The sequence below is a fragment of the Arabidopsis thaliana genome, chromosome 3 (assembly GCF_000001735.4).
Source record: "Arabidopsis thaliana chromosome 3, partial sequence".
NCBI lineage: Eukaryota > Viridiplantae > Streptophyta > Magnoliopsida > Brassicales > Brassicaceae > Arabidopsis > Arabidopsis thaliana.
Genome location: NC_003074.8, coordinates 15,737,813 through 15,753,289, shown reverse-complemented (window position 1 = coordinate 15,753,289; position 15,477 = coordinate 15,737,813). Strand labels below are relative to the sequence as shown.

The following is a 15,477-nucleotide window of genomic DNA, read 5'->3' as shown; positions in this document are numbered from 1 at the left end:
TCAAATATTTAGGCCTCTAAGGCCCAATGGACCTGACAAGATGCATAGATTCATTGGATATACTGCTGATTGATTACTTTTCTTCAATGTGCAAGCTGTTTCATGTTGTAAGTAACTTCGCTTTTTTTATTTATCCGGGTAATCTGGTAGAAATGTACTAAAATACTTTAGCGTGGACTTCTTCCCAAATAAACACCACAATGTATGTTCCGAGTTTGGAATGATTTTCGACTAAAAGAAAGCTAAAAATGTAGAAGAGGGGCTGACTTATGTTAATATCATCTAATTCTAATGTCTCTTTCAACCCGAGACAATTTACCTTGTTTTGTCAGAGATTATTTATAATTTGTTAGGTCATGAGGATTTCGGTCGGGTTAAATCATAACCAAACTACATTAACAACTCTCACCTTGAAAATTAGATAAATATAGAAATCGAAAAATGACCAAATTTTGAGAGATTTTGAATACGGAAAAAGAATAAACAAAATATTTTTTTCTAATTAGTGAAGAATTTTCTGAAAGCCAAAGGAGCAGAGAAAGAGATGCAATATATAAGTGAAATCACCAAAACATTACTCATTTTTACATGTTAGATATGTCACTTAATTTGAGAAAATGAGTAATATCTTGTATCACTTGTAGCATGACCATATGCAGCAATGAGTAGTGCATTAGCTCGAGCATTGTCGTCAATTTTCGTTGTCAATTTAAGTGATGGAAACATTTCCAGTGCGAGTTTCCTGCCACCATCCTACGAAGAGAAAAGCAAATATTTTTATTGCAATTGATGTGAGGATAGACATGAAATCATAAAAGTTTGAGAGTTAAGATTCATCACCAAACTCCAAATACTAAGATTAAAATGTTTGTCCCATGTAGAAGGAGTAACGTAAATAACAGAAATGCTAGATGTGAGAAGTGTCCATAATCCACATCCAAGTCCATCATTGTAGGCAGTCTAAGATATAAAGACACAATCATGTTTCAGTGTATCGAATCCATATCATAAACGTACTGAAGTAAAAAAAAAAAGAGATGAGTAATTTTTACAATAGCGTTTTCAGGATGAATATATTTCGCTACAAATGCCTTGGTTCCTACAACAGTGAAGAGACCAAATTGATTTTAAACATAACGCAAAGAACACGCCACAACAAAAACACAGTGAAATATCGTTCTTACCGGATGGAACATCTAGACTACGAATCAGTTCTAGCATTGATTTTTCGTTGAAACTACGTGTTCGGATGTTTTGAACTACAACTTCCAACTGAGGAGTATCATATACCTTCACACAGATTTAACACACAAAACTTAATCCATATCAAAATGACTAAAGTGAATTTTCCACTGTATTCACCAAGAGAACAGTTTACAAAGCATGTCTTATTTAACTTAAGGGATAGATAACAAAACTCACTAACTCAATAGTTACAAACAGGTTAATTAGTTGTAAATCTTCTATCATCCAATATTAATTTCATTCATATAATTCCTATAGATAACAATCGAACCTTGTATATATAAATTATGATAAACCAAGTCCATCTGCCTGAGATTACCCAATGAAATATCGAACCTTGTATATATAATTTATGACTAACCAAGTGCATGTCCTGAGATTACCCAATGGAATATCTTAATTTACTTCACAAACCCTAGAATCTTGTAGTTTCACAGTTCTAGGGTTTCAGAAGAAAAACAATATTCTTTTCGAAAATTAATTAGTAGCGATTCACCTGAGCAAAACAAGATCCCTTGTCGTCGAATTTCAGCACAGCCAAAGCTCCGGATAAGTTAGGGTCAATCCCAATGATCCAATGTGGCTTAAAATTCTCTTGAATCATCTCGTCGTAGTTTGGTGAAGAAGAAGAGAGAGGATTCAACGATTTTTGCTTCATTAAAGCCTTATCTTTGTCCTTCTCATGTAAGGAGAAATATCGAGAACGGAAAGATTTGAGCTTAGAGGAGAAAGTCGTTGCCCTTAGTTATACCTACAAGAATCAGGGAAGTAAGGAACGTAAGTACAAAACTAATTAACCTACTCACGTACGTTCATACAAAGTTTGTAACAATGGACCACAAACGTAGAACTAAACAAACCATTATGTAATCATGTAACCAACCCATGTCCATAACTTTCTTGTACAATAAGTCATAGATTCATTGGAGCCTAAAAGTGTAGGTTATATAAGAGATAAACAATAAAAACTTACGTCTCCCAAAGATCTATATATTTACTTAAACGAAAGATTAATTAGAACTAACTTCTTTTTCCTCTTCCACTGCTTTGTTTATTCAACATAAATTTGCGCAGCTAAATCGTTTTAGATACGACGAAATCGACTATTGGAAGTAAGAAAATTTGGGATATGAGAGAATATGCTCTGCAATCTGGTGTGATCTACCAAATATTATCTGAAGCAACGAAACGAGTCACTATTTAATGTTCAAATTAGTCGTCTATTACGTTTTAGGTTTTTTTTTTTTGTTTTGTTTAATGCAAAAATAAATCCAAAAAAGTTTAAATATTTATTTAACTAAACAAGTACATAATTGTACATCCCAGAGAGATATTACGTTTTACCTTTCCAACATGACTCAGCTGAACGACATTATCAACATAAAATAAAATTTCATTAACAATCCAACTTAAAAATAATTAGATAAATATAAAAAAACGGAGAATGACCAACTCAGTTGGGAGACAAAATTCAACACATAAGAAGAAGCTACGCTAGCTAGTGAAGAATCTACTACCACCATGAATCATATGTTTGATTAGAAAATGATTTTTAGTGGAGAAAAATCAATCACATAGATCAGACACATGGTTAGAGTCCCTATATACAAGAATTGGTTGGCCTTTTAACCAAACCTAAGATTCATAATCTAATTTTTACTTAGAGAGGGAGTGATGAAAGAGTTTATTATAGACACTAGAACTTGTTGCAATTAATGTACATTAGCTAGAGATTATCCAAATTTAGAATAGAATCGACAGAAAAGATAACAAAGTTTTCCACACCTCCACAGGAGTATCATATACCTTCATAGATTTAACACACAAAACTAAATCCATATATATCAAAATGCTAAAGTGAATTTTCCTCTCTATTCACCAAGAAAACAGTGTACAAAGCATGTCTTATTTAACTTAAGGTTAGGAATAGATAACAAAACGCACTAACTTAATAGTTAGAAACAGTTTGATCTATAATATTAATTGGAAATTACTCAAAAATAAATAACTATATAAAGGGTAAAATATTACATAAAATGTTCTCAAACTAAGGCAAACTAAGAGATTTCGTCAAGGGGTAAAATGGGCAATTTAACACATTCTGACACACGGATTCTGGATATATGGGTCGGATCTATATCCAGTCAAATTCGGATAACACGCGATCCGGCCGGTTGGAATCTACACCTACATTTTTGCAACCATTTTAGCAAATAAATCATGTACTTGACACTTATTTACAATGGCATGCCAGTGGCATTAAATATTTTATTTTGCTAATTAAATACGAAATATTCTATTCAATAATAGTTGCCAAAAATCTCTCAATATATCTAATTGGTATTAATTATTCAGATTTGAAAATTTAAAAATTTTATATTGCGCTCAACAAACGTTTCCAAAAATCTCTTCAAAACTTTCTACACGGGTTTATTCACATATCTATAATCTGAGATTTTTTTCATCAACTAATTACTCCCAACATACATTTTCCGAGATTTCTACTCTACGATATCTGTTGAATTATATATCTTTTAAATTGATTTGAATTGTATATATCTTTTAAATTAAAATATTACTTAAACAAAAATAATAAGATAATGTTTAATTTCACTGCACGGGGTTAGATGATAGGACGAGTTTGGGTCGATAGTAATACGAGACGGTATACCATGGGTGAAATTCATTAGATGGTAGGACGGGTTTGGTCAATAGTAAATTGAGACGGTATATCACGGGTGAAATTCTAGATATAACAATCAAAATACAATTATATTATTTTAAACACTATACAAAAGAAACAATATTAACAAAAAATATAATTTCAATTTTAATTATTGTTATAGTTTAGATTTTAACATAATGAACTGTATGTTATTGTTCCCATATTTTTAAACAAAATCTAATAGAGTAATTTTACACTAAAAAGTTATAGATATAAGAATTGTATAGTTAGAAAATAAAAAACATTAAATCATATATATTTTTAATCTACTAAACAAATTAAATGTTTTATTTTTAAAAAAAATTATATAATCCCACGGTAGACCGCGGATAAAAATCTAATATGGCAATATTGTTATAAACATGTGGATCATTCGATTGGATGGCTGGTTGGGATTTTGGGAATCTTTGCCATACTCCTGCAATTTAAACAAAACAAAACTAATGTCAAACCAAAAATGACAGTTATCATTTAAAGATATTTATATAACAAACGTATCCCATTAGTTTCGAAATGTAAATAAGAACAAAAAATTGTTTTTGTAATATTAAATGTTTTGAATAGTAAAGGTAATAAAAACTAGTTAGAAAAGTATCCAATTCTGATGGTTGTTTTCAATACATTTACCAAAAGTTACAATTAAAATATATTATACTCCCTTTCAAATTGAGTATATACCTTAAACCTATCCCATTAATTTCGAATTGTAAATAAGGATAAAAAATTGTTTTTGTCATGTTAAATGTTTCGAATAGTAAAGGTAACAAAAATTAGTTAGAAAGATATCCAAATATATTCTACTCCTTTCAAATTGAGTATATACCTTAAAACTTTATCCAAAACTTGGATTCACAAATATATTATTTAGATATGAAAAAGTTTAACCTTAAAAAATCAGCTAGCCGACCTTCTTTTCCTATAAATATTCAAGTCGACTATCCGTTTTCTTCCACTCGCTACTCTTTAAAACTTTTCGTAATTATTCAAGTTAAAGTTCAAGTTAACTATAACTGGAAATCTTGGTCAAAGTTATTATTTGGCATATGTTTGATGTAAAAAATATTTGATTACAAGAGGTAACAACTAATGTTGTTCTCAGGGGTGGCGTTGGGGTAGTGCAAGAGGAGCAATTGCATAGGGTCCAAAAAAGTTTTGATCAAAATTAATGGGTAAAATAAAAAACATTATTAAATATGAGGGATAAAAAGATAATTTTGACTAAATCTGAGGACCAAAGTAAAATTTTAACTAAATTTAAGGACCAAACTCAAAACATTTAGTATAAAAAGGGCCAAATTTGAAAATTTGTACAGGGACAGGGAAAATATTGAGCCCGTCTTGGTTGTTCAGTATGGTTTATGTTTTTAACTAACTATGTTCTACTATAACACTCTTTTTTTTCTTTTCGGGTTTATATGACAAAGTTGGGTTTAACGTGATCAGGAGTTGGTGTTAAAAAAAGAAAAATTGAAGACAAGGAATGATGTTGCTTCGACGATGGCAAAACAATGTTTTCTATATTTATTCATCTAGTTCAAAATGAATAACAGTAGATATATATGCTTCTCTAATTAACAAAAGTGTTATCATTTATTATCTCGCTAACCTTTACTTTAAGATTTATGAATAGCTCCAAAGGCAACATCAAATCTGCCTCCTCCATAAGAATGTTACTCATAAATGATTCTTGCCCTGAATACAATATACTTTGTAGCATCAGGTTTACATATATATATATATATATATATATATATATATATATATATATATATATATATATATATATATATATATTTAAAGATCTATTGTTTTGTAATAATGGATTCATAAAACTTATCTTTGTTCATCCTCTTCTTTTGTCAACATCATTATGTTTGTAATAAATAGAAATCTATATAGAAACAAAATTAATGAGTGCTAAAATTATAACCAAACTATTATAAGAAAGAATTAGGCTTAGATTTAGATTTTCATCTAGATTATAGTTTTGTTAATCAAATTCCTATTTGGTGACAAAATTCAGTGAAAACAAAACTTAAATATAAAATTGGAAATAATTACCAATTGAAGATCTGGGTTCTTGACAATCCTTGGCGAATATCTCTATCCTTGGCAAGATCTCTATCCCTACTAATCACTTTAGGAACCCATTTGAAATCATCTTCTCTATTCGTTTGTTTTTATGTTTTTAATATAGTACTGAATATTTTTATTTTGGAAATTAATTAGTAGGGATTCACCTGAGCAGAACAAGATCCCTTGTCATCAAATTTCAGCACAGCCAAAGCTCCGGATAAGTTAGGGTCAATCCCAATGATCCAATGTGGCTTAAAATTCTCTTGAATCATCTCGTCGTAGTTTGGTGAAGAAGAAGAGAGAGGATTCAACAATTTTTGCTTCATTAAAGCCTTATATTTGTCCTTCTCATGTGAGGAGAAATATCGAGAACAGAAAGATTTGAGCTTAGAGGAGAAAGTCATTGCCCTTAGTTATACTCTACAAGAATCATGGAAGTAAGGAACGTAAGTACAAAACTAATTAACCAACTCACATTCGAATTCATACAAAGTTTGTAACAATGAACCACAAACGTAGAACTAAACAAACCATTATGTATCATGTAACCAACCAATGTCCACAACTTTTTTGTACAATCAATCATAGATTCATTGGAGTCTTGGCTATGAATGGTGACATAGACCACACTCAAAACCGCACCGCAACAGTGCTGTAACAGTATCAAAATCTCTACATATACATATGTATCTATGTATTTTCGTTACTATTTGAACCGCACCGCAAAACGCAGTCATCATTCGGACCCTAAAAATGTAGGTTTGATGAGAGATAAACAACAAGAACTTACGTCTCCCAAAAGTCTATATATTTACTCAAACGAAAGATTAAGAACTTACTTCTTTTTCCTCTTCCATTGCTTTGTTTATCAACATAAATTGGCGCAGCAAGATCGTTTCAGATATGACAAAATCGACTATTATGAGTAAGAAAATTTGGGATATGAGAGAATAGGCTCTGCTCTCTGGTTTGATTACTCCTTGTCTGATGAGGTTCGATCTAACAACGGGAAAATCACATTTTTAACCTTCAAAGTGGTACTGAGTAACACTTTAAACCTTGACATATTTTCACTAGTACTATAAACCTCTAAACTAATTTCACTAACACTTTAAACCTCCAAATAAGATTTCTATCTGTTTCGCCTTAAAAGATAATGGAATCGTAATTTCCGTCAATGGAAAAAGTATTTTTTTTTTAACGAAATAATTTTACTTTTTGAGGTTAAATAGTATTTATGTGTCCCGTCTGTCAAAATATTTTTACTTTTGACATTAAAAATATAATTTTACTTTTTGACGTTAAAAATAATTTAATTTTACAAATAGTTTTAACTTTTAATTTTTACTTTTGACATTAAAAATATAATTTTATTTTTGACGTTAAAAATAATTTAATTCTTACAAATAGTTTAAACTTTTGACGTAAAAAAAATAAAAAATAGAACACATTTTACTTTTATGTTGACGGGAGTTACTGTTTTGTTATCTTTTAAGGAGATCTAAACATAAAAATTATTTTGAGGTTTACAAGATTAGTAAATAAGTTTGAGAGTTTATAGTAACTTGTTTCATAATTTTTTAACGTCAATAAGTAAAACTATTTCGAATGACGAGACAAAAAAAACTATTTAACGTCAAAATGTAAAAATATATCATTTTTAACGTCAAAAAATAAAACTATATCATTTTTAATGTCAAAAGTAAAAAATTTTGATTGACGGGACACACAAATACTACTTCAAGTCAAAAACTAAAAACTATTTCGTTAAAAAAAAGATTTGTTTTACTTTGGAGGTTTTATATCAACCGGAGAAACTGTTCTGCTATGTTTTAGGACTACATAAACAGAAAACTCAATTTGGAGGTTTAAAGTATTAGTAAAATTAATTTGGAGGTTTATAGTGCTAGTAAAAATATGCTAAGGTTAAAAATGCTACTTATTGCTACTTTAAAAGTTAAAAACGTGATTTTCCCTTTTTACAACTGATGCTTAATCTTTAATTAAACATCAGTTATTATTGATTTAAATTTTCAATCATTTTTAAATGAAATGAATATATATATTATGAAAGTGATATAATTTAATGATGTGATTATACTGACATCAATTATTGCAACTAACGTTAATTTCTAATTGTTGTACCGATTATAAATAACTAATTTTAAATTAGTATCATTTTTTTTTTATATGAAATCTAATCAATGCAATTGAACCTTTTTGAAGTGTCTATATTACTTTTGATTGTTTGAATTGCACATCCGATATTAACTCGCTAGATTGTTTTATTCTAATCCCATAAAGCAAGTAGTAAAAGCGAGAGCGGATTATTCTTTCATTTCGATTACCCACTAAAAATGATATATATATATATATATATATATATATTTTAAAATTGTTAATTTGCAAAACGTTTAAGATAATAATTATATTTGTAGGATAAATAATTTAAACCAATATATAATGACTCAACAAAATATACTAACTTGCTAAGTCAAGTAAATATTATATGAAGTCTTAACCAACAGACAAATACTTTGGTCATATAAAACTCAAGTGGCGTTTACAAATTACAAAAAAAAAAGAAAAAGAAAAAAAAAGAACTCAAGTGGCAAGGTTTAATATTAAGAAACTGTTAATTATCTTAAGCACAATACATAATAATGGTTGGTTGTTAATCGGTATATTTCAGATCTAAAAATAGTAGTATACTAATGTTTCATATTAAATTATTTTTGATATCAATTATGTAAAAACTATCAATTGAACATCAAACTCTCCGGTCTTCCTGCTACTATCTGGCGTTTACAGTTTCTATAAGAATATTTGGTAGGGTTTTTTTTGGAACATGTGGTCATGTTTAGTGCATTGGTCGTAGACTTTTCTTGTTGAGCTAAATTGTTTTGGTTGTATGTTGTCTTCTTGTACCTTAAGACTATATCTCTCTTGTTTAGACTATGTTTTTCTCGTTTAAGCTTTTGTTTCCAGGAACATCTTGTTGTTCGCCGGCTTTACTTCCCATTAAAGTCAAGCTCTATTTCCTATTAAAGTCTTTGGCTAAGTTTCCGATTTATCTGGCTTCGTAAACATATTTGGTTTGATTAATAAAATTCTAGTGACCAAGAAAAACAAAACATCAAAACTCTATTAAAAGTAATAATTTTGCCATGTAAATTGTGCGTCGATGACTTTAGGATTATATAAAATGGTAGATGGTTCCGTGGTTACCCTGTTAGAGCAAGTCTTACAAAATATTTTGGCCATATAGAACTCAAGTGGCAAGGTTATAAATATTAAAAATTACTCTCTATTATCTTTATCACGATACATAATAATGGTGGGTTGTTAGTAGGTATCTGTCAGATCTATAAGTAGTGTATACTAATGTTTCAAGTTGAATTATTTTGATATCAATAATTTAAAAACTGCTAATTGAACATCAACACTCTATTAAAAATAACAGTTTATCATGTAAATCGTGCCTCGTTGACTTTAGGATTATATAAAATGGTAGATGGTTAGTGGTTACCCTGTTAGATCTGAAGTTTATTTTTAAACAGCTAATGATTGATAATTAAAAAGTTAATTGTTATATAACACATTATTACTTGAGATTAGAGAAACCTAAGCTCGAAATTTTATAGGAAAAGAGACAAAAGCCATTACTTGATCAGATTATATTCAGTCTTTTTTCTTCCCTTTTTTTTGTCTTCACTCTTTTCTTTTTCTTTCATTCCTTCACTCGTTTCTATAATCTACGTACGCAATCCTTGAAATACTTACGTACGTTATGGACGATTTGAAGGTTAACCTACCGTTCCACGAGCATCCATTAACGCCTGTGAAAATGGAGTCGAAGTGTGATTGGTGTGGAATCAAATTCATACACATATCTGATGGCTACCAATGTGATTCCTGTTTCACTCCTTTATTCCACAAGACATGCGCCAACGATAAGAATATCGCCCACCCTTCTCAAGCGTGTGGCATCATTCTTTATCATACAGTGAATTTTGATAGCGGCAAGTGGAGATGTGCAAAATGTGGAGAAAAGATCTACGATTCCTTATTTTTTGTATGTAACGACTGTGTTTTAAAACCTAGAAGAAAAGGAAGCAGATTTGGTGGTTCTTCATATTTCCATTTCAACTGTGCTAAATACCCACCTTCGGAGGTTATTGATGTTCCTCAGCACCATGACCATAAACTCAAGCTAGAGATGGTGATAAGCAGCTTCACTTGTGCTGCTTGTGGAAAAGATGGTGACGGATATTCGTACAAATGTCAGGAATGTAATTTGACGTTTCATGTGAATTGCGAAAAGTATCCGGCAGAGGTAACCCATTTTTCCCACTTCTTACACCCTCTAAAACTCTTCAAGGGGGAACCACCTGCTTACACTGATGGAAAATGTCGTTTGTGTGGAGAAAAACTTGCTAATTTTGAAGTCTTTTATCATTGCTCCGCTTGTAACTTTAGCTTAGATCTCCAATGTGTTTTTCATCCACCAAAACAAAATCCTCACGACCTAAACATCCATGACCATCCACTCACTCTTATGCCAAAATCCATCTCTTTTACCTGTACCACTTGCGGGCTAAATGGAGATCGGAGCCCATACGTATGTCTTCCTTGCGATTTTACAAGCCACAATGATTGCTCTGGATATCCATGGGTCATAAACATCAACCGCCATGATCATCGTGTTTCTCGCACTTCCCTTATTGGTGTGGTGAATTCAGTATGTGGAATTTGTCGCAAGAAAATGGATTGGAGTTGTGGGGGTTATTCTTGTCAGAAGTGTTCGAGCTATGTGTTTCATACCAAATGCGCTACTAGAGAAGATGTTTGGGACGGCAAAGAAATGAAAGACGAACCTGAAGAAGAGGAAGCTATTCAACCATTCACGATAATCGATGAAAACACAATAAAACATGTCAGCCATAAAGAGCATAACCTAAGACTTGACAAGTCTGGTATTTTTATTGAGGAGAGGATTTGTGAGGCATGTGTTTATCCTATCTATCACCACTCCTTCTATAGCTGCATGAGTTGTAGTTTCATTCTTCACGAGAGTTGCGCCTATCTGCCTCTATGGAAACGACATGTGGTAAGCAACGAACGACATGAGTATAAATATTGGGACTATTTTATTAGATGTTCGGCTTGTAGATTGCTTTCCAATGGTTTTAGATACGAAACAACGCAAACTTCATTGGATTTGCGATGTGCTTCAACTACTGAGCCATTTTTCCATAAAACTCATCCTCATCCCTTATTTTACACATCGCCACAAGGAATCTGCAGTATTTGCAAGAAAGATCATCTTCATGTGCTCAGATGCGTTGAAGATGGTTGTGAATACATCATGGACTATAAGTGCGCTCTATTACCATATGAGGTAAAGCATAGTGTCGACCAACATTTTCTCTCTTTGTGCTATGGTGAAGAAAATGCAAGTGGTAAACATTGGTGTGATATTTGTGAGAAAGAAATGGATCCAAAAACATGGTTTTACACCTCTAAGGATTGTGAGCTTACTTTGCATACAGACTGTGTGCTCGGCGATTTTCGAGGTCTCAAGCCAGAAAGCGAAGAATCGATGTACATCGACGACTTCGAAATGTATGTTAAGGTGGTTCGCAACAACAGTATGTCTCGACCACTTTGCAAACAATGCAAGTCTCGTTGCATATTTCCAGTCATCTTGGAAACATGGAATGAAAGCTGCCTCCGTAATGAATATTATTGCTCTGAAGCTTGTTTCTATTCCTAATTTTATTATATATGTTGTTTTCGAGCTTTTTATATTTGATGTGTGATTTTGATTTATTTGATTGCGACCATGTTTTTTTCTATTCTAGGTGAGTACCCACGCTACGCGTGGGCTTATGTTTAGCTTTGATTTTTTATATTATCTTTACTTGTTCATTCGTTCTAAGAACTTGTAGTTTTTTGAAATTATTTTCATATGGAACTATTAAATTTCATAGTATCATATAACTAATAAATTTTGTAAAATTAATAAATCTAAACTATAGATGACAATAGAGTTATTAAGTTTGTGAGAGAAATAAGAGAATTCACTATAACAAAGTCATCACTGTGAGATGCATGGTTATTATCATGTTGGTAATATTGTGTATCAAGTCACAGAAGAATTTGTTTTTTTTTAGTGTACGCTTTAGATTGAGGTAAATCATAAAATCAACATCACGAGTTTTCTCTTACACCAAAATAATTTGAATCTCATCTACAACCAGAAAGAATAATAATAATGGTCATGGGTTATGTTTCTATTAAACATTCTGCTAACTTTGTCTCTAAATCCAAAAACTCGGCTTCATGTACGCAAGCCAATTCATCAAACTACTATTTGCCACATAGAACCTACAATCATTCACTTTGTTCAATTTACCTTACAACAATATACACAAAATTTGTATTTGTATGGATAAGAAGGTGTAAGAACAAAAATGATTGACTTTGTGTGCTACCATTTATTATATTCATGTTTTCTTCTTTTTTTTGTGCATTTTACTCAGTTAAGTGCTAGAACGGTATTAATATTAGTAAAAGCAATGTAGATATAAACATTTAAAATAACCTTACAAACTTCTTGATAACTTAGCTTTAAACTATTTGATGCATATAAAGCTAGCTATGAGGTGATGGAGTCTAAAACCTACTTTAGCCATGAAAATGATAGTTTTATGAAGAGTCGATGCTTTAAAATGATAGAGGAGAAGTTTAAGGGTTGATGATAATCTTAAATTGAAGAAGTATATAAAAGTCATTGATTATTGGAAGGTAAAACTTAATTTTAACTTTTTAGCTTTAAATTCTATTTGGACATGTGACATTCTTTTAGGTGTTGATGTGTCACTCATACAGAGAGAGTTGACCAACTTTCATATATATGATTTAACGTGTCTTGCTTCAACATGAATAAAAAATTACGTTTTAAAGTTTTTTTTGTTAAATATTATTTTCATTAATTTAACTAGGAAATGAACCCGCCCGATATCGCGTTGGAGCTTATTTTATAAATTTGTATTTTATGATTAAGTTTTATATGGGTACTTTAATGTAATAATGTATAGTGTTATGAATATATTGTTCAGAAGAAGACTGATTACGAGTTTTAATATTATTTTTTAAAAATATTATTATTTGGATGTGTTAGTTCTATTATATACAGAATAAATAAACCCACTATTAAAGTGGTTATGATATACTTTGCACATTTTATTTAGTCCTACTTAAAATATGAATAAATTGCTTTAAACTACAATAAATATTTTATAATAAATATAGCATCTCAAATATAATAAGAACGTTGTATTTAAAACATGGGAGATTTGCAAAACTACCCTTTTTTACTACCCTTTTGCAACAATACCTTTTTATGTTGTCCATTTTTAAAAATACCCCTTCCCTTGCCAAAAATGACCAAAGTACCCTCATCTAATTGGAACATGTAATTTGAAACTGAAATTTTCCCGCCAAATTTCTGGCGTCAAAATTTATTTTTTCCGCCAAAACAAAATTCTGCCAAACTTTTTTTCCGCCAAAAAAAAATTCCTGCCAAAAAAAAATTTCCCGCCAATTTTGTTTTCGTAACAGATTTTTTCTCAGCCAAAAAAGGCTTTTAAAAATCCTTGTAAATTTTTTTTGGGCGGAAATAGATTTACAAGGGATTTTCAAAGGGTTTTAAAAGATTTACAAGAGATTTTTAAAGGATTTTAAAATATTTACAAGGGATTTTAAAAGGGTTTTAAAATATTTACAAGGGATTTTAAAAGGGTTTTAAAATATTTACAAGGGATTTTAAAAGGTTTTAAAAAGATTTACAAGAGTTTTTAAAGAGTGTTCTTGTAAATTTTTCAAAAATCTTTTAAAAACCCTTGTACATCCTTTAAACTCCATTTAAACCTTTTAAAAATCTCTTGTAAATCTTTTAAAATCTCTTGTAAATTTTCCTTTTAAAATTCCTTGTAAATACTTTAAAACTATTTTAAAATCCCATGTAAATCTTTTAAAATCCTTTTAAAATCCATTGTAAATCTATTTCCCGCCAAAAAATTGTTTTTGACGGGAAATTGTTTTTTGAAAAAATAATTTTTGCGGGAAATATTTTGGCGGAAAAATTTGGGCAGGAAATTTGTTTTGGAATATTTTAGGCAAAAAAATATTAATGTTACATTTTTGTTAACATAAGATAATTTCCAAATAGGGGTAAAATGGTCATTAAAAATTTAAAGAGGGTAGAAATGAAAATGAATAAAACAAAAGGGTAGAGTTGAAAAGAGGCATCATGAAAAGGGCATTAGAAAGAATTTTTCTTAAAATATCTAAACCTAAAATGTCAAGCATTACAATAATCAATTTAAAATAATCTAATATACTATAGAAGGTAACTCAAATCGACAACATGGACATTTATGATTTGTCTCAAACCATTTTTCAAGGCGTTCTGCATCAAACACATTATTTTGTGGATTGTTAGTGGTTAGTTAGACTAGCTACATTTATTTCACTTATGTGGTTCTTCACTTCTATTTTCAGAATTCTCAGAAGTTTATGATCTAAGTAAGTGGTGTTCGAGTTATGTCTATGAGTCACCGATGATGGATACAAGCAATGGTCTTGAGTTTGCTTTTCTTGGAGAAATTAAAGGTACAAAGGAAATGGAATTAGTCTCTTCTGAGGCTAAAGATATGTCTCAGTCGCAAGTTGAGTTTTCAGGTGTATAAAGAGTTTTCTTTACTAATAAAGTGACTCAATAAGTTTGTGGTCAAGACAGTTTTATTTCATGTTTTATTTGTTGTATTTCTAGAAAACGAAGTAAGGATTTTGTATTTCAAGTTTGTGGTCATGACTCAATAATAAACTGAATTTAACTTGTTTTATTTCTTGTTCTAACAGAAGATATTATGAATCTCGTCGTTGAAGAAAGTGAGATAGATGAAGACTGCAGTATTTGGGGAAAACCTAAGAGAAAAGGTAGAGTATTTTCTGAAAACATAAAAGAAAGGAAGAGACTACAACAACCTATGAAGCTGAGCTAACTTCCTTAAAGAACCGAGTTCAATATCTAGAAAACGAAGTAAGGATTTTGCATGATCTCATAAATAACTGCCTTAGCAAAAGTAGTACATAGAAGTTAGGATATTAGTTTAAGTATTGGATTGAGACTTTAGAAGTAATGAACGAAGTAAGGATTTTGTATATAGAAGTTAGGATATTAGTTTAAGTATTGGATTGAGACTTGTGTTATGTACATTATTTTTTGGTTTATGAAATGATGTATATTTTTTGGATGTTTTTTATTATATATATATATTAGATATTTTGAAAACAATCGCATAAAAGTAGAGTTATAGCACTGAATATTATAGCATCATAAAAATTATAGATCATAGCGTCTA

The 15,477-nt window shown here is 30.4% G+C and overlaps 3 protein-coding genes and 1 long non-coding RNA gene across 4 annotated transcripts; 2 read left to right on the top strand and 2 right to left on the bottom strand.

Annotated features, from left to right (window-relative positions):
* Positions 1-600: 600 nt before the first annotated feature.
* On the bottom strand, positions 601-1,903 carry AT3G43910 (MutS2; the record flags this gene model as incomplete). Its single annotated transcript, NM_114259.1, has 5 exons — positions 601-753; positions 841-960; positions 1,053-1,099; positions 1,185-1,290; positions 1,742-1,903. 5 exons carry the CDS (start codon positions 1,901-1,903, stop codon positions 601-603), a joined length of 588 nt encoding a protein of 195 aa, NP_189977.1.
* A 798-nt stretch (positions 1,904-2,701) lies between these two features.
* AT3G06695 lies at positions 2,702-3,068 on the bottom strand. Its single transcript, NR_141273.1, has one exon. It is a non-coding gene; the product is annotated as an other RNA (long non-coding RNA).
* A 6,609-nt stretch (positions 3,069-9,677) lies between these two features.
* AT3G43890 (Cysteine/Histidine-rich C1 domain family protein) lies at positions 9,678-11,993 on the top strand. Its single transcript, NM_114257.2, has one exon. The coding sequence runs from the start codon at positions 9,837-9,839 to the stop codon at positions 11,820-11,822; it is 1,986 nt and encodes a 661-aa protein (NP_189975.1). The 5' UTR covers positions 9,678-9,836; the 3' UTR covers positions 11,823-11,993.
* A 2,680-nt stretch (positions 11,994-14,673) lies between these two features.
* Positions 14,674-15,117, top strand: AT3G43880 (uncharacterized protein; the record flags this gene model as incomplete). The annotated part of the gene is made up of 2 exons (NM_114256.1): positions 14,674-14,794; positions 14,975-15,117. 2 exons carry the CDS (start codon positions 14,674-14,676, stop codon positions 15,115-15,117), a joined length of 264 nt encoding a protein of 87 aa, NP_189974.1.
* Positions 15,118-15,477: the final 360 nt, after the last annotated feature.

Coding starts and splice junctions, on each gene's coding strand:
- AT3G43890 (NM_114257.2), top strand. CDS start 9,837: ATGGACGATTTGAAGGTTAACCTACCGTTCCACGAGCATCCATTAACG.